Genomic DNA, 18065 nt, shown 5'->3' with positions numbered 1-18065 from the left:
AGGAGCGAACGAGCGGCGAGGTTCCACGCGACTGTCTCTCTGGCTTCGAAAAGAAAATGCGTCAATCGACGGCGCACCACCAACTGGCTCGTCGGACATGAAAGCAGCCCTTAATATCGCATACACCCGCCCCACCTCGCAACCCCTAACACCGCCATATTAGCCTCCCCGCCAATGAGGGCGCGCGCTTCTCACCCAAAGCCACCCCGCACTCGGGGGTTGAATGAGGCCTGGGCGGGGAATATTTTGCCCTTTCCGCGTAAATCCCCGGATTTTTTTCCACCTCCTTCTCCTACCCCCTCCCGAACGAGTATTCCTCCTTCTATCCGATCCTCTGGCCCTCTCTGTCGCGCCGACTGCTCTTCCCTGCGTCCGTCCCTTTCCTCTGTCTTTCGTTTCCTCGTTCCCTCCAACGCTTCGGTTTCGATCCACTGGCGGGATATTTCTTCTCTGCCTCTACTTCTGCCCCTCGCTCGCGGGATGCCAGATTATTTACCGCGTCTTCAGGTGTACGCGAATTTTTAGGCATCAAGATTAATCAGCCTCTCGTCTGGCATAGGTAGGACTGGAAGTTTCCCTTTCTTCGGGAGGATTTATGGTTGAGAAGTGATCGAGTTCGATCACTGCGTTCTGTTGGATCTTGGTTTTGATATTCTGTTTGAGGGATCTATTTATATAACATTGAAATTATTTTGGTGATATACGAAGTTTCTGTTTTGCCAACTGAAATCAGTCATACATGATAACTAATTAATAAATAGATACTCTATAAGTGTTTCCTTGTATAGCTCAATGCATTAGGCTTTTTCATTATTCCACTCAGATTAATCATTCTCCTTTCGTAATTATTATTTCACGAATCGGTAATTAAGTATTCCTAATGACGTTCTTCGTACCACGGCGGCTTGTTTTCACATTCATTCAGAATTTCTTGGTGAACAGCTTACGCGCGAGACTAACGGAAGCCTCAGGTAGTCCGGAAATACTGGAACCCTGCGGCTTTCGACGCGGTTACGAGAAACGAGGTCGCCTCGTTAATCGGCGTCCACGAATAGGGTCGGTCCGAAAATTTGCTTACGATTATCCTACTTATTCTAAGACAACACCTTTCCACGCGGCCTGCGTGAATCGGTAATCTAATCCCTAAAGACGCGGCTCGAGGCCTGGGCTCCGTGAACGGAACGCGTTCCCCAAATTCCACCCCTCCCTGGTACTTTCCTGAGTTTCATCCTTTTTACAAAATCTTCTTTCATAATCTGCCTTTGTCGACCCACCACTAATCCGAAGAATGCCTGCCTAGGGAAAACTTTCAGCGATCCTTGGCGAATCCTTGCTCCAATTCACTGTCGTTGTTGGTCGAAACAACCTGTTACGTTTTTTTATAACTAGGAAGTTGAAATGTGGTGGAGAAAATTCTTGAATCTTGCACGAGAGTACGAAGAAATTCGATACTGGTGGCAAAAGTCGTAAATCGTTAAGGTGCAATAAACAGGCGCTACCGATTTTAAGGTAAGGTGCAATGGGCAATAAATTCTGTGGAAGAAGGGGAATGGGAGCTTGATAATCGCAGTGTTAATGACCAAAAATGACTGTCGTAAATTACGTGTTGACATTTGACAGCGAGGAACACTTTTATACTCGTGAGCGAGGTACAAAATTTCCTCTTAATTTAATATTTAATTTTGCGATGCGCATTTGTAAAATCTTTCGCGAATTGTTGAACGAACGCGGCAAAGTCGTGTAATTGCACAGTTGAAATTTCGCGTAATTACCGGAAATGAGATCGTTGCAACAAGATATTAGGGAGTTCGCGTCGAGTGAATATTAAATTTCCGGATTTATTTAACGAAACGGAGTATCTTCCGGCAATCACGGAAAGGTGTGGGTGTACATTGTGTCACCCCGTCCCTCCCTTTTTGTACAGTGGGCTTTATAATGCAAATAAAGCGGAGGGGGTCACTGCTCGACGATCGTGACGCTACAAACCAGATTTTTGGGGAATATCGCGGCAACATATCGTTCAAAAAAAAAATATCTCTTACGCGAATGATTTTGAAAACAAAATGCTTTGTCGGGGGAAAAAACAACGCTGCGATTTTACATACGCTCGAAAATAGATTATCTCGTGCGGGGTGAAATGAACAATTTCGGAGTCTCTGTTAAAAAAAAAGGGGTGGCGGAAAATTGGTCTTGGATAAAATTTACATGCTAAAAGTCGATCGAAGAACTAATCTTTGCAAAATGGAACGGAAGGAGACTATTTCAATAGCACTTTTTAGAATAAAATAGCGTCCACGACTTTGGAAATTCGATTGTCGACTATTTAATCATTTCTCATGCACTTTGATCTTTTGTTACTTAAATACGAACGTCAAACTGTCTCGGTGCATTCGAGAAACGATCGAAAGGAATCAGGACCCCCTGAGGAAAAATAGCAGCACACAGTTAATACTTAGCAGATGTTAACTTGCTCGCAGGGTATTAAAGACTTCGACGATATATACATAAATAGTTGGTACAGATAATTGGAAATTCCACTGTCGAAAGTTTGCGGTCTTCACACTAGCAAGATTATCCCACCGAATCTCGGTCATTAAGCAGATCATTCGTCTACCTGTGCAGAAGCATGCATAGAATCAGAAACAATGGAAGCTATGTTCAAAATCAGGAGCATTTGCTAGGCACCTATACCCATACCATCCATATGATGCATAGCAAATTAAACACAGACAACAACTCGCTCAAAAAGCTCCAAAAAATATTCACTGAACAGAAAAACCAAAACTCAAATCATCTGTTCATAAAAAATTAGATATAAATATCTTAAGCATAACAAACTAGAAATAGTCTTCAATCTTTAACAAAACGAGGATCCCAAATTTCTCTAAAAAGGCATTGAAACTTATTTCATCGCTTCAAAAAAAATAATCAAAAACATAATTCATAATTTGTCTCATAAGTCGCACCAGCCAAGCGACAATCGAACGTCAGACTGCACACTTCGCCGCTTATGCATGATAAAAAACCGTTCCGCAAACTTTTCGCCTCCTTTTTCCTCGTTCGTCGCGGGCAAAGTCGTTTTCGTAGCTCGCGAACGAGCGGGACGTGATAAAAAACGCGGAAGGTGTACCTTTGATGCGATCGGCGCGACTGCGGGCGGGCAGAGGGGGATGGAGGGTTGATAACTCGTGGGTGTAATTGTTATATCATGAGTCTAACCGGGAACAGAGGGGAAGGGGAGCGAATAAAGAAGGAGAGAGCAGCGCAAAGAGGAGGGCCGGGACAGGAAGAAGGGGAAGGGGAGGCATGCAAGGCGACGTTCTACAATAGGCAACATTAAATCTGCAAAAGAGAGGAGATTCTCTCCCGCGCGCGCGACAGAATAGAGGGTTGGGGGGGTGGAATCGGGCGTAAAGGAAGCAGATACAATTCACAATAGACCCGGCGAACCGGCTCGAAGATCAAACGCCGCCCCTGCAAGAACTACCGACGCCCATAACCCGTCACCGTAAGGCGCAGAGTGTCAAAAGTTCGATGATATCCGCTGGCAACCGTTGCCGAACGACGACGTTCGTTGTCGAGGCTCGACGAAAAAAAATATCGCCAATTTTTCCTGCCGGTTTCACGCCACGGTAGCCTCCTATTTTATTAGCAGGATGAAAGGGGCGAAAATCGTTGCGTTAATTCGGTCGGTTATCAAAAAGCCTTTCATTCGCTTGGCTAATCTTTTTTTCTCGGCTAATTAGCACTGATGGGGTCGTTTGTCACAATAAAAAGTTACTTTCTGTGTGCGGAATAGGGTTCGAGGAATTTCGAGTGGACGATGACTATTGGGTTGGTGAAATCAAAAGATATCAAGTTTTACTGGATAACGTTTTTAATGTTCGAAAGAGCTGAAAATTGAATAACCTACTATTTGAATTTCAGTAGCGGTGCGACAGAGTTTTCAGGGAAATAAAACTATATGACAATGAAAATATCTAGGTTTAGCTTTATGCGCGTCCTTTCTTCTCTATGAAATTAAATAATCACCGTAATTGGTAAATAGCAGTTGTGTGCTCGAGATGAAGTTTCTATTGCAATAATGCAGTAATGGCAACAAAAAAGGTTAAATGAGGACAGCAACGGGAGCAGTTGTTGAATGCATTAACAGTAAAACAGTCCCGGTCCCTATTGCAAAAAATGTGATAATGAACGAGAAATATGGGGGATATTAAACCAATCAGAGGCAGCGATAATTGGCAACAATGACCACAACGAGCGACGTTCATTCGTTTTATCGTGGAAAGGGTAAGAAACAGTTTATCAAACCGGTACCTCGCGGTCCAGTTTATTGGAGCGCGTAAAAACAACGAGACAATATGAGCCTCAAATTGGCGCGCGTCCTTTCTTTCAGCGAGAGGCCGGGGGTGGCGGAACGAGTTTAGCGTGGATTCTGTAAGGGAAGTCACGGTATCAAGGACGTAGTTATTATCCCCTGGGGGCACGCGCGTATTGTTACCGTCGAATGAGCCGGAGGACCATTGAATTTTACGCGGGCAAACGCGGCAAAGATTGCATATTTAAGCAATCGACGTGGATCGAATCAAATGAAATGGGAACGTAACCGTACCGGGGAAATAATCGGCGCATTCGAAACGTTTAATCTTACAATTACCGTGCCACTTTTCTCATTATTTAGTATCAACGATGCTCCATCCGTCGATAAGCCATCAACAGAGCTCCTAGGTTACAAACCCGATAGGGATCACTGAGGTCAATAAATTTTTATTTTCTACATTGTCCAACGTTGTAGAATCGCTCTGAAAGGAGACACAAAATTGGCAAGAATTTCTTTTTCATTAAGCATGATAAGATAATGGAAAATTGCCTCGATGATCCTTTAGCACATCCTCTTAAACCTTGTTCTTAATCATGTATACTCCCTCGGTTCGTGTGATCAACACCAAGAAGAGTCAAGGAAGAGAGAAAAAGCTTATCGCCGCAAACACCAGCGACCTTTTTCAAAACTATTTCTTTTTTCCTTCGTTTTTTGTTAATTCCGGATCCTTTTCAAGCGATAACAACGCGGTCGAGCAGCCACGAAGAGGTCGGTGGTTGGGGGTGGACGCTCTTTCGTGGTTGTATATCAGGGGCGTCGCGTTATTGGCCCCCGAGGCGCCACCGAGCTTTGTCGGCTGGCACACCGTGCACCGGATAAACCGAGACCGAAGAACCACTGACTTTTATGGGATAAACGGGGTAAAGACTACCCCCGACACGTCTCTGTGGATGTACAGCGTCACACGTAAGCAACGACGCGCGTATACCACGGCAAGTGTGTTTGTACGTGCTGTCGGAAAAAGTGAGAAAAGAAAAGAAAGGGAAGACACCAAGTATAAATTATATTCACGCTATTCTTGTGACCGCGAATTTAGTAGTTTTTTAGGCGATGAATTGAATTTAGTTAGGACAACAATAGATATATAACAAAATGTAATTTAGAAAGGAAGCACTCTACTTATCCTCGTTTGAAGCTTCGAATATCCTCGTTTGAAGCTTCGAATACTGAATATTGTGGTCTTATTAAGCCACTCGCATCTCTGAAACAGAAAACAGTGTATTACCCCAAGAGAGTTCATCTGGAATAACTAGCCTGGTCACATATTTCAAGAATAAATCTGCATACAGCGAAACACACCGTGAAATTAAGCAAAATGCTTGGCAGTACAGCACAGGAGAAAGGGTAGTTTATACGATTGTCGGGAGTGTCGGCGAGACAGAGGACAAGATTAAAATGTGCTCGGTAACCGCATAGATAGGTAGATAGACAACAAGGAGAGACAGAAAGGCTGAGAGATGGTGACTACGCCTCTGCTAAATAAACTAACCCCTGAGGGGGTGGGAAAGGATCTGCGGAGACAGAGGGGGTTGGTTACTGCGCGCGGCTGCCGGGATTTTATTAACTTCTGCACAACGACGACGACGCTGCACGTTTCGTTCAGAGCAGACAGAGACGGAGGAGGCCGAGACCTCGTCTCCCGACAAACAGCCAAATAAAGAGATAGTAATTATTGTGTTTGTGCCCGGTTTATTTCTTCGTTGGCCCGCGCCCTTCCTCGTCACTCCACGAATACCCTCTCGGCTCGACCCTGTCCCGCCTCGGATGCTTCTTAAAAAATCACCCTGAACCTCTTGGAAAAGCGTTCCTCCTAATTAATCCGATGGAAATTGTACCTTCATTCTCTGCTCAAGAATCACGTTCCTGTGATCCTCGTTTCTCTCAGATTTAGAATTCTATTCGAAGCAAGGTTCTAAATACATAAATCGGTGCAAGAAATTAATTGAATTGAATAGTTTCTATACGTATAACAGAGGACGCAGGTTTTTTGCTCGAGTGCACCGACAGAGATACCAATTACGGGGACAGCCATTGGTAACCGAAAGCTCTTAACGAAGGTATGGTATTAAGGGGATAGGTATAAACGAGTCGATCGACGACGTAAATCGCGCGTACATCACCATGCAAAGTACGTAGGCGAAGAGACGGAAGGACGAGGATGAGGAACATCGACGGAACATTCGGAAGTCCGATCAGGGCCATTGGCTTTGATCCGTTACGAGGCGGGCAGCACGTGGCTGAATACTCCCCATGTGCCCCACCACCCAGTCAGAAGACACCCCACCACATACCCTCGCTCCTTCAGAGTCCCTGTATTCACGGGGAATCCCAAATGATCGCGAAATAACCGCTCACTTATATCAATTCACTGACTGCTCTTTATAAAGGCGCATTCACGCGTGCCATCCACGAACGATCCACCCCTACGCACGTTAAGGACTCTATATTTCCCCTGCCACCCACTCTCTCTCTCTCTGTCTCTCCCTCTGTCCCCAGCAGCTTCCTTTCGCGTCCTTTTTCATTGGCCTCCTTCGTCGTTCTTCCGCGTCCCTTTTGCCACGATCTCGCTCCAATCCCCATGTAACCTACCAAACGATCGAGCCCTCGACACGATAGGGACCATCATACGCGTAGCAGGGTGACGTCCCCCTTCTTTCTTTTTCAGCCAGCTTTTAACGTTCAGCCTCGAGAGGCGATCGGGAATTATCTTAGTCAATTAACTTGGACGCGCATCACGCGTTCTCTCTCTTTCCTCTCCCTACTCTCTCTTTCTCTCTCTTGCTCTCGATTATCGCGCGTTAATCGCCCGTTGAAAGGAGCAAAAAGAGGAAGGAGCTCTTTCAGCGCGCGTACCAGCCACCGCTTTGTTTGTTACGCGTGCTACGCGTTGAACATCGTTGAATAGCCCCTGCTCGAGGGAGAGGCCGATTGTCGAGCGGAGAATGATTGGCTCGTATGGAATGCCGCTATTTTCTTCCTTTTTCGAAAAACGAGGAAAACGATTGTTGCCCGCGCAACGGGGTAATTTTAAGATTAATTGCGTCCACGGGGGTGTCGTTAAGTGACCGTGCTCTTCTAACGATGTTAGGAGATTATTATTTTCTGCAACGTTTAAGGAGAGAGCGCGTTATAGAAATTAGGATTGTTTTCTTATTAGGAAAATATAATCTTTAGTACCCATACAAACCATAATCAAATTCCTTCTCACTCGAAATTGGTACCCTACAATTCTTTAAGATTATTTTAATTTGATTTTCTGAAGAAAAAATTCCTCACTTCTCTTAAGACCTAAAATAATTTCAAATTTGAAAATCGAGTGCCATTACTTCATGGATTATTACACAAGTGTGCTCCAAGTACCTTACTATGCATTTCCATGTACAGTGCAAGGGCTCATTGAACACTCAATGCTCTCATCTTCCCAGGTTATGCCCGAGGAACAGGAGTGATCGAATTAACAGAGCATTGATACAAGTAGAGGAACGAGATGTCGATTAGCTGTGGAGAGGCAGCCAAATAGCCGTGGCTGAAGACTGAAAATCGACGAGCAAGACGTCGAAGACCACAGACGAAGACGAGGAAATGATCGTCGCCGAAAGGATTTCTCCGGTGGGTAACGGCGATGGTGGATTGGTCGGTGACTGGATTCAGGAGACAATGGGCAGAAGGAACGAAGAGGAAATATAATTGAGCGATTTGAGACGTCGTCGAGGGAGAAAAAGAGGAATGAGAAAGGGGAGGGAAGAAAGAGGAGGAGACAGGACCGCCGCGATAAAGTATAATTATTTTCCGATAGAGTGGAAATTATTCGGGAACGAGCGAGGAGTTATTGGCGATATTCATACTTTTATTAAACGGCCCTCTCCTTCTGCCTCCTCGTCCTCCTCGTCGACGTCGAACCTCCGCCTCCAACTGGCACCCTTTTTCTTTACTTCAGCACCGATCGGGGATGTATAGTCGCCACTCGCGGCAAATTAAGCCCTCCGCTACGATTTCATTCCATTGTCCTTTCGGCTCAAAGATACGCCCAGCCGCGGAGCCGATCATCGCGGTACATAATTAGTACTTCTCGTTCGCCAGACGAAACAGCGAGTATCGAATGACGCGGAACGACATGTATCAGCGGTTGCAATCGTTTAAGTAATTAGTTCCGACGTCTAATTGACGAGATATCAGAGCAGGAAATTTCATTATCCGACGTTGACATAGCTGAGACGAGTCGACGTGCCATCGGCATTCTGAAGTTGAAAAGTATTCGGGAACAATGAGGAAAATTGCCGCCCTCGTTAATGTCGATAACGAATCGGGATGATGCTTTGATAGAACTCTGCGCTGGTGCCTCCCTTTGCAGATGAAGACTGCTCTGTGGTGGTCTGACTACATACTTACATATCCCCCTGCAGCTTTGTTTCACCGCGATCGGTGGCTATGATCGACGTTCAATTTCTGGGAAATGGAAAACGGAAGAAGGTGAAAATCCTCTACCCTTTGTCCAGGCCTCGCTGAAGGAGCTCGAACCAGAAATACACGAAACACCTGCCCGCGCGCATTACCCCCGCGTCTATCCGGCTTCCTTCCTGCGCCGCGCTGTCTTACTTTATAAAAGCGGACGATCCTCGTCCTGCTGATGACACGTTGATAATGATACTCCGCAGCTATTCAAGAACGAGTAACATTGTTAACTTTGCAATAAAGCGGGGGTGATACCGTCAGCCGGGGGGACAAAGAGGCCGACGGGGGCGTGGGAGAGAGAGGAGGGAGGAGCGATGAAGCAGTAAAAGAGAGGGAGGAGGTTCGAGCGACACAGAGAAAGCGAGATCTCACCCATTGTAAGGTAAGGGATGATAATAGGTTGACATCTGCACTCAGCAGTCCCCGGTTCCAGCAGCTCGTTGGAAACGCAATTAATATTCGTAATTATGCCACATCCCCACCTACTCTATCCCTCCCTCCCCCCTGGGCCCCTCTCTATCCTCGTTTCGTACTCAACCAGTTACTTTCATCGTCCTATCGAAGAAGAACGGAATTTAACGAGATAAGTTGCAATCACGACATCGGGGAGGTATTAACTTTCCTCCCCCTCGTTTCGATGTGTTTCCCTTTTTCTATTTCCAGCGGGGAGTAAAGGTCGAGGGTGCCCTCGAGTTCTCTAGTCTTATCGGACTGTACGGTTAATTGCAGATAATTTTATGCAGGAGGTATATGTTGATCGATTTCGACGATCGCAAATTAATTCCATCGTGCTGGGTTAGTAGTCCTGTGGATCGCTTCAAGGGCACTGGATATACGGTTGCCCTCGAGCCCACGAGGCCTCATTACGAACAATAATAGAGTCGGGATTTATTTGCGGCATTGAGGTAACCCTCCATTCTTCCGCCCTACTAAAAACTGTCACGTTCAGCTTACCACCTGCTGGCCCGCCTAATTGCCGACGAGGGATACAAGAATCGATACGTCGAACATCCGATCTGCAATCCCGACTTTTCGCCAGCGTTAATCCGCGTACCTTCGCCAGGGACCGTGGTGGCCACGGCAGAGGGGGGCTCGGGCGTGGAAATACGCGTAGCGAAATATCGCGAGCGAAAGGAACGAGATTCACGCTGGCACCGTGCAATATTCGAGGGGCGTGCCGCGCGAAAAGTTTTTTTTAGTCGACGGACCACGGTTCCAGTGCAGCGAGCGAAATCCAACGACACACGGTTCGTTCGCGTCGCAATCCGACGGGCTACGCGAAACACATAATTCCATACCTAAGAGAGACGCTCAATGGGGCGGAAATTACGCAACGGAATTTGCGACTTCTCGTCCACCGAAAGCACCCGCTGTCCAAATAGAAAATGGATTAAGAGCATCGAGGTACAGTTTCGAAGCTGAGTCGCAGATATTATCGGTAATAGCGCAATTATGATAATGGTGGGTAATTCTGCACAAAATTCAGATAGACAGAGAGAGAGAGAGGAGGGGGGCAAAATGGGTGGGGAGAGTTAGAGAAAGCGAGAACGAGAGGGCGGAGGAGGTTGGGGACGGAGACAGCTTGGGCGAACTGAGACTGCTAATGAAGGAAACAGTTAGATTCAAACGGCCTCCAATAATTATCCTGCCAGCCATCCATATTATAGTCTCGACAATGCACGAAATTGTTCACACTTCCCTTGACAGTACATCTAACGCTCCGTAGTTCCTGGATGCTGGATGCAAAGGGATGCCTCGGCACAGAGGGGCGGCCACCGACGCGTTATCACTTCCCTCCCCCATGCATAGACGAATTCTTGAAACTCGCTCGTTTTCGTCATTGCCCTGCTGAACCACGTCCGACATATTCGGACACCACGGAAAAATTACCCATAATCGGATTTCTATAAACGGATATCGTTACGAAGAAAAGAATCGGGACACATTCATTCTTGGGAGACCTCATTATGGAGCACTTAATCGTCGTTGCGTTGAGCATTCACACTTAGATTATGAAGGATTACGAGGTTACAGAAATACGAAATACGCTAAGTGGATTAGGGAACAAGTTCTCGAGCCATTGGTTTTCGGTCATTGTCTTCTGATCGCGTATTATACCGAGGGGGTGTGTCTAATACGCGATTATCGTTTACTCGTACTATTAAATGAGAATCAGGGTTTTCCTTCCCTACTAGGATTCACTAATTTCTGAAATGAATTCGATTGTGTGATTGAAGGTGTTCAAGAGTGTTAAGTATGAATAATTTTTTGAGTATGAATTATTTCCAGAAATTCGACGTTGATTTTCGACGTTCATTCTCTGGTACTAAAGATCCGCAAGATCCCGCGCACCCTCAGCAAAAGTTATTGGTATTAAGCTCCTTCCAAAATCCAACGTACATGCAGCAGACTGGTGATTGCGGACCTCTTAGGAAATATAATCAGACCGATGAATGCACGTCGAACGATCGTCGGACACATAAATTCCAGTCATCGGGGGGGTTCAAAGCCCGAATCCAGACCAGAGCGTTCGACGTTGATGTGTTGATATTAGTAGAGCTAATTTGATAGTTTAATCAATTTCCGTAAGCCGACGGGAGTTTAATGGTGATGTCATCATTTTCAACGGGGCACAATGGGGTTAATCTCGCTCGACGAGCTAATATTCGGAGAGTTAACAGAGTTTCAAATGCAGGCAGGGCCGTCATTTGCTCGCATCCGTTCGCGACCGTAGGCAGTAGCTAGACAAAGTTTCGTTTTTCGAGATATAAACGTACCTAACTCATTTAGCAAAAAGAAGAAGAAATGATAACATCTTGACGAGGATTTTTTTTTTTTCTTAAAAATCGAGCCGAACGCTGAATGCATCAAGATGATCTATCACGATAATAATACCTACATAAATTGGATTTCATCGACGCAAACAAACGAATAGAAAGATATATTTTTCTATGAATAATAACTTTAATCGAGCCCCTCATAGCGTTATAGCTCTAATCGACGTTTGATCGAACTTTATGGTAGAACTCAAGCGTGAAATAACAATAGAAAAGCAATTTGACGCGAAACAACGACGGGACGAAAATGAAAAAGAAAATTCTAGCTAGCGCGTAATGTCGATACTCGCGATCGAATGAGGGAAAAGTCAGCAGGCTGGTGGATCGTTCGTTTGCAAACGACGATAAAAAGAATTCCCATACGATACGGCTGGCTACGAAGAGCCAGGGAAAAAATCAAAGCCGGATAGGCCGAGGGGATGAGTGAGGACCAGCCAGAGAGGAGAGGGATGCTGGATTACCACCGACGGAATTAAAGATTCACAGGCGTGTTTCGCAGTTTTCGTTCGAGCGGCCCTGCATGCGAATCCCCGAGCGGGCATATTAGGTGGAGGCACGCAGTTAGGCAATAACCGCTGTCAATAGAACCCGGCCTCTCCTCCTCTCCTGGAGTGGCCCCCACTCGAAAATGCTACTCGCTAAATTAGGTAGGTTATATGGGCTTCGTTTCATTTGCGAGCAAACTTTAATAAACGCTAAAATTGCGTAAAAGAGCAAGGTTTTCAGACGAGCGAATCAGGGTCGGACGGTTGATCCCTCCTCGTCGACGGGGCTCCGCATATACCAAGAGAGGAGGAGTTATGCCGCGGCCGCTCCGCAACTACCGAATCGGAATTTTTTCTTCTCATTACGCCTCCGTGCCAAGGCAGTTTCTTGTTTACACAGAAATGTAGACGAATACTTTCCTGGTCTGATTATATTTGGAAATTAATCACGGAAACGAAATAGATACTGATTAAAAGTTTTGCTTCCAAGGGTTAGTTGGAGAAACATATTATATTATAAGGTGTACGATCATCTTCTATCGTTTCGAAATTGACCATTATTATTTTGAGAAAGAAAATTTGACTGGCGCTTTCTGAGGTGAATATGAATTTGAATTTATCCATAGTGGGGACTTTCTTAGTAGTTACTAAAAACGTTCTTACTAATAAGTAAATCTCTGTAATTTTATATTAGACTTTACTATACTTTTCTGTCAAAATTATTGCTTGTGTAAGACTATTAAAGTAGGAATAACTATGTAAAATTAAACTAAATTACAGTAATAAAATATTTGAATGATAAAAATATATATAATTACTGAAACACTACATTTAAGTAACTTGTATGTTACTTATATCGCGCACGTTTATCTTCCAATAACTTTTACTAAAACACATTAAAATTATTCACTATTTTCCAAGCAATTTTGTTAACTTCAAATTTTGATATTGCTACCATCTATTCCCCCTGTAGAGCAGTACCTCCAATATATTACCTGTGAGAATCAACAATCGATAAGAAATTATTACCGTCTGAACATTGTAATAAGTTCGTAATAGTACTACCAATGAGCTAAAGATGACACTACTCTAGGACCTCTAATGGCAATTTCTACAACTTTGTTCTCCAAAGTGTCAAGCTTTTTATTTAGGGTTATGTCTTCGATGAGTATGTTATGTGAAACAATGTAAAACAGTGTTTTTCTTTAAATTTAAATATGAGTCTCGTCGCGTATGGCAGCAGCGATGAAAGTTCAGAGGACGAAGGGAATAATTGTGATGTGGACAGCCTTGGCAGAGTTGTAGAGGAAATCGCAATCAAACGAACAAATGACAAATTATGTTTACCTAATCCGAAACATGATTCTGTAGCAAAACTTAACGAAAGTAATGGAAAAGCAGTTGATACAAATGACATATCTGAGAAGATACATTTCGACAAATTACCAAAACCTAAAACTTTAATCACTGAAGCGGAAGATATAGAAGAAGATGATATCCTTCCAAAGAAGGAAGTCGAATTAATGTCTGAAAAACCAGTCAAAAAGGATCGTGCACCAGTTAAAATAACAGTTCCTTCACTGTCTGATGTAAGAGCAAGTATTATCCTTTTTATAAAATGTTTTTTTAATGAATAAACTATTGTGGTTTATTGGTTTTAGTTTAAGGACATTGAGGAAGAAAATGCAAAAAAGCAGAACAGGATTAGACCATCAAGTGTAAGTACACACATTATATCTATTTTAATATTTAAGAGAATGTATAAATTTTTGTATATAATTATAATTTCAGAAAGGCACTAAACTTTTTGCACTTTTACCACCACCTAAAGGAGTCGAGGTGAAACCTACTAGTAATTTAATACCTACTGCTGTTAATAAAGCAGCTGCAAAAATAAACCAAAAAAAAGTGCAACCAGCTAAAGATACACTTATAAAAAGTTCTAGTACAGACAAGCTAGCAAAGGTTGCAACAGCAAAGAGTTCTATAGGAATAAGTTATGATTCAAACTCAGAAGACGAAGATGATACAGTTACAGATGCTAGTACTAGTTCTGCTACAGATTTCTTTGCTTTAACAGCAACTGCATCTGTTTCAGATGCTCCTATATCGGACATCTCAAATAGTGATTTATACTTAAAAGATAAATTAAATAATTCCAATGCAACAGTCAAAGATAATTCTGATGCAGCTATAGAAGAAACTGATGTGAATAATTCTCAAAAGATATTAGTTAGTAATGTTATAAATTTGCCAAAAGAAGAGATTTTACTTAAAAATAAAGCAGAAGTGGGTCCAAAATTACCAATACCTGAACAGGAATATAATGTTGATGTTGAAGGCAATGTGGCCTTTGATGAAAAAGCTATAGAATATCTCTGTGGAAGGAGAGGAGTAAAAAGGAAAAATAAGGAAATTGAAGAAGCAAATATCATTGAAATAAATGGTGAAGATATTAAGCCTGATGAAAGGGAATGGTTGGTTAAAGCATTGACAGAAGAACCTATACAGAGACCAGTTTCTATGCAAAGTGGTGGAGTGAGTTCTCAATCTAAAAAGAAACATCAGATAACATACTTGGCTCATCAAGCTAAAGCAATGGAAATGGAGTTGAAAAATCAATGGGCTCAAAGTAGGATGACCAGGAAACAAACACAGTCTAAATATGGTTTTTAAGTATAGCAGATTTGAAAAAAAATGTAAAATGTTCTTTATTACTGTATAAAAGTGGAAAAATTACAAAGAAACCTTATATCTATTATTGTACAATACATACATATAACAGTACTGTTATATTTATTGCTTAAGAATAACTAGTTTTCTCTAAAAATGTCTTTTCTATCATTTCATACTCCTTCTTTTTATTTTCAAGTAGAGCTTTTGCTTGTAATAGATTCGGTGGTAAATCTCCATACTGGCTAAGGTATTGATTGAGTTCTGCAACTTCACCCAACGTTTCTAAGTATTTATTGTACTTATTCAATATCTTCTGTGGGTAAATATCTTCAAGTTCCATGTATGTTATATCAGCTTTTAATTTATCCACAGTTTGCTGGTATTCTTTTAACTTCATAGACAATGAAATTCTATTACAATAAATGTCTTGATCTTTCTGAGTATCCTCTACAAAATTTTCAAGGGAAGTTACAGCTTCTTGCAAATGATTAAGCTTTTTCGAAAAAATTACATATTTTTTAAAAAGATTATCATATTGTGTTGTTAACTGTATCGCTTCCCTTTGTTTTTTCTTCTCCTCTATTTTCTTTCTTTCACTAACTATACTCAATGAAACGCCGTCAACACACGACAGTTTCTCAAATCTTAAGATTAAAGCTATTTTCTGTAATCCCTCCTTAATATCATTAGGCAAGGATTGCGGTTCGAGATTTAGTTTACTTAATAATAACGAAATCTCTTTCGTAAACGCGATGTTTTCCTGAGTCGTTTCCAAGATTCCTCCTTGTAGAAGCTGAAGCAACGATTGCTCTTCCAGAAAGATGCTGTCTTCACGACATCTCACACTTGAAGCAGTACTCGAGATAGAATCATTCTGAGAAAATGATTTCACTTGTTGCTCAGGTTTCGTTCACAATTAGTCCATAACGTTACACACACTTTTTCGTTTCAAAAAAAGTTATTCACGCTTTTGGCTGTCAAAAAATGTGTCCAAAACTTACCTCGCTATTGCCCTCCATTTCTCCAATAGGTTCCAACACCGATAACTATTTAATTAGAAAACGGTTATGAATCGCGCCTCTTTTACAAGAGTTCCTAAATGCATAGATTTTTACCGATTCGCGCATTTGCGAAAGTCTACATTTGAATATCCACAAAAACGATACGAAATAAAGTAAAAGTTACTTCACTACTCAGGACCAGTTCAAATATTGGTAAATTAAATTTCAACCTTGAAATTCGAAGCGAAGTTCACTGCGAAAAAGGTTGTGAATTACCTATAGTAGCTAGCAAATTTAGGACCTGTTTTCACGCTATTGCCAAGCGATTATGCGACAAAATTTTTACGATAACTATTTTTATCAACCGGAAATGCACGTGTGATACACACTATTAGCAGATTCGATGACAGTTCGATTACGTAAGTTGACAGACGATGTGCATTCGTAAATCCTTATTTAAACTGTGATTTTTATCGCCTCTGCACGTCATGGAAATTCGCACCTAGTTCTGAATTCCGGTAACGGCCGTCTGGAAACTCATGGCCCTGTGCGAACTATTGTTTCTGTCTTACAAGTACGCTTTCATTGACAGTTATTTGTTTTCGGTAACGAGAAAGTTTATAACAATCGAAACGTGTGGAGTTGTTTGATCCAAGAACAAGTGAAGGAAAAAATATCGGTGTGTCGTCGCACTGCGTACTTTTGTACGCGCCAGTGTCGATACGAACGTATTTAAACAGTGAATGATAAATTGTAAAAACGGTTGTCGAAAAAAGCGGTTAAGTATCAGCAATGATGAGCGACGATCAAGGAAATGAGTTGAGCGAAACAGTTGAGGTAAGACGTATTTAAATAGCAAGGTCTATTAGTCTATTGAATCCTACAAAAGAGCATTGTGTATGTTTATTTCAATATTCTCTGATTTGTAGTTAATACTGAAGAATGTAAAATGATTTGTGTTACAGTTATCTTCAAATGATATAGAGAAGCTGGAAGAAGCAAAATTAAGAGCAAAGTTTCCAAACACTGGACGCCCAATTAGTGGGCATTCAGCTTTCTTGCAGAAGAGGCTAGCCAAAGGGGTAAAAATTAAAATCTGTTTTGTTACATGTAATTTATTTAGCTTATAGACTACTTGGAAATAATATTGTGATTAAATGAAACGATAACTAAAATCTTCTAAATAATACAACATATTTTCAGCAAAAATATTTCGATTCTGGGGATTATCAAATGGCAAAACAAAAATATACAGCTAAACCAAAGCCAGCTGGTGTTTTGCCAACGGGTGATGCTATACCTACACCTGAAACTGTACCACAACGAAAAACATCTATTATTCAACAAAAATTTAATACGTCAAGTACTTCATAAATTATTGTACTACTTTCAAAGTATTACAACTCCAGTGATACAACACAATTGTACGTGATTCAAATTATAAACAGTCCAATATTTTAATATTTTATAGATGGTATATAGAAAGTTTAATTTTCATAATATATTTTTCAAACATCTTTCTAATGATCAAAGCTTTGATGCAAGAATTTTATGTTCACAGTAAAATGAATAATTGTGCCATAAAAGCATTTTTCAAAAATTATATTTGAAAGCTTTTAAGGCACTGGAAAAAACGGATTGTAACTTATAATGCTTTAGAACAGTGTATCATGTGTCAAATCATTATTAGATTCTATCTCTTATTTAAAAAAAGGTAGGAGCATCTGTAATTAAATTGTACTCAAATGTCATTTTGTTATTTGGGTTGTTTTTTATAGACAGCAATAAGTTTGGATTTTAGATTTACATGCATGAAAGTAGGATTTCAAAATCTGTTGTATAAAGAGCAATGAAGCTAAGTATTTAGGAATACAAAGAATAATGTATGATTGGTGGCAAAAGGTGACAATGTAAATGTAACCACTTGTATATGCAATAGACATTCAGGATAAGACATTTTACAGATCTGCATTTCCAAAGTTGCTGTGATGCGCTTAGTAAGACTATTTTCTTATAAGATGTCAGGTTGTCATAAGAATCTGTATGTAGCATAAAACAATCATAAATGTAGCACTTGTTTTGGTTATTGTAAACTATATTAATAATATATTGCAATTTAAATTTACTAATTATTTGTTTAGTTACAACCATTATCATAATGAGAAAAGAACTTACCAAGTAAGCTTCTATAAATTAACTATCATTAATTATTTTTATTATATATTTGTGTGTT

At 41.6% G+C, this 18065-nt stretch overlaps 3 protein-coding genes across 3 annotated transcripts; 2 read left to right on the top strand and 1 right to left on the bottom strand.

The window, feature by feature from the left end:
- Nucleotides 1-13325: 13325 nt before the first annotated feature.
- Nucleotides 13326-14831, top strand: LOC143186125 (proline-rich protein PRCC). Its single transcript, XM_076389572.1, has 3 exons — nt 13326-13744; nt 13817-13873; nt 13947-14831. The coding sequence occupies exons 1-3, from the start codon at nt 13373-13375 to the stop codon at nt 14829-14831; spliced, it is 1314 nt and encodes a 437-aa protein (XP_076245687.1). The 5' UTR covers nt 13326-13372.
- Nucleotides 14832-14958: 127 nt separating this feature from the next.
- LOC143186129 (uncharacterized) lies at nt 14959-16161 on the bottom strand. Its single transcript, XM_076389579.1, has 3 exons — nt 15947-16161; nt 15833-15877; nt 14959-15705 (listed from the first exon to the last, which is right to left on the bottom strand). Exons 1-3 carry the CDS (start codon nt 15956-15958, stop codon nt 14959-14961), a joined length of 804 nt encoding a protein of 267 aa, XP_076245694.1. The 5' UTR covers nt 15959-16161.
- Endos (endosulfine alpha) lies at nt 16134-17957 on the top strand. Its single transcript, XM_076389580.1, has 3 exons — nt 16134-16669; nt 16798-16914; nt 17036-17957. Exons 1-3 carry the CDS (start codon nt 16625-16627, stop codon nt 17204-17206), a joined length of 333 nt encoding a protein of 110 aa, XP_076245695.1. The 5' UTR covers nt 16134-16624; the 3' UTR covers nt 17207-17957.
- The last annotated feature ends 108 nt before the right edge of the window (nt 17958-18065 follow it).

Source organism: Calliopsis andreniformis, chromosome 12 (assembly GCF_051401765.1).
Source record: "Calliopsis andreniformis isolate RMS-2024a chromosome 12, iyCalAndr_principal, whole genome shotgun sequence".
Classification (NCBI taxonomy): domain Eukaryota; kingdom Metazoa; phylum Arthropoda; class Insecta; order Hymenoptera; family Andrenidae; genus Calliopsis; species Calliopsis andreniformis.
This window is presented reverse-complemented; position numbering and strand designations above follow the sequence as displayed.

What these genes read in the sequence shown, in the direction of transcription:
- LOC143186125 (XM_076389572.1), top strand. Translation starts at nt 13,373, where the DNA reads ATGAGTCTCGTCGCGTATGGCAGCAGCGATGAAAGTTCAGAGGACGAA. An exon ending in CAGTTCCTTCACTGTCTGAT is followed by an intron (nt 13,745 to 13,816) that starts GTAAGAGCAAGT and finishes TATTGGTTTTAG; the next exon opens with TTTAAGGACATTGAGGAAGA. An exon ending in ACAGGATTAGACCATCAAGT is followed by an intron (nt 13,874 to 13,946) that starts GTAAGTACACAC and finishes TTATAATTTCAG; the next exon opens with AAAGGCACTAAACTTTTTGC.
- LOC143186129 (XM_076389579.1), bottom strand. An exon ending in AAATGGAGGGCAATAGCGAG is followed by an intron (nt 15,706 to 15,832) that starts GTAAGTTTTGGA and finishes TCATTTTCTCAG; the next exon opens with AATGATTCTATCTCGAGTAC.
- Endos (XM_076389580.1), top strand. Translation starts at nt 16,625, where the DNA reads ATGATGAGCGACGATCAAGGAAATGAGTTGAGCGAAACAGTTGAG. An exon ending in AGTTGAGCGAAACAGTTGAG is followed by an intron (nt 16,670 to 16,797) that starts GTAAGACGTATT and finishes TTTGTGTTACAG; the next exon opens with TTATCTTCAAATGATATAGA. An exon ending in AGAAGAGGCTAGCCAAAGGG is followed by an intron (nt 16,915 to 17,035) that starts GTAAAAATTAAA and finishes ACATATTTTCAG; the next exon opens with CAAAAATATTTCGATTCTGG.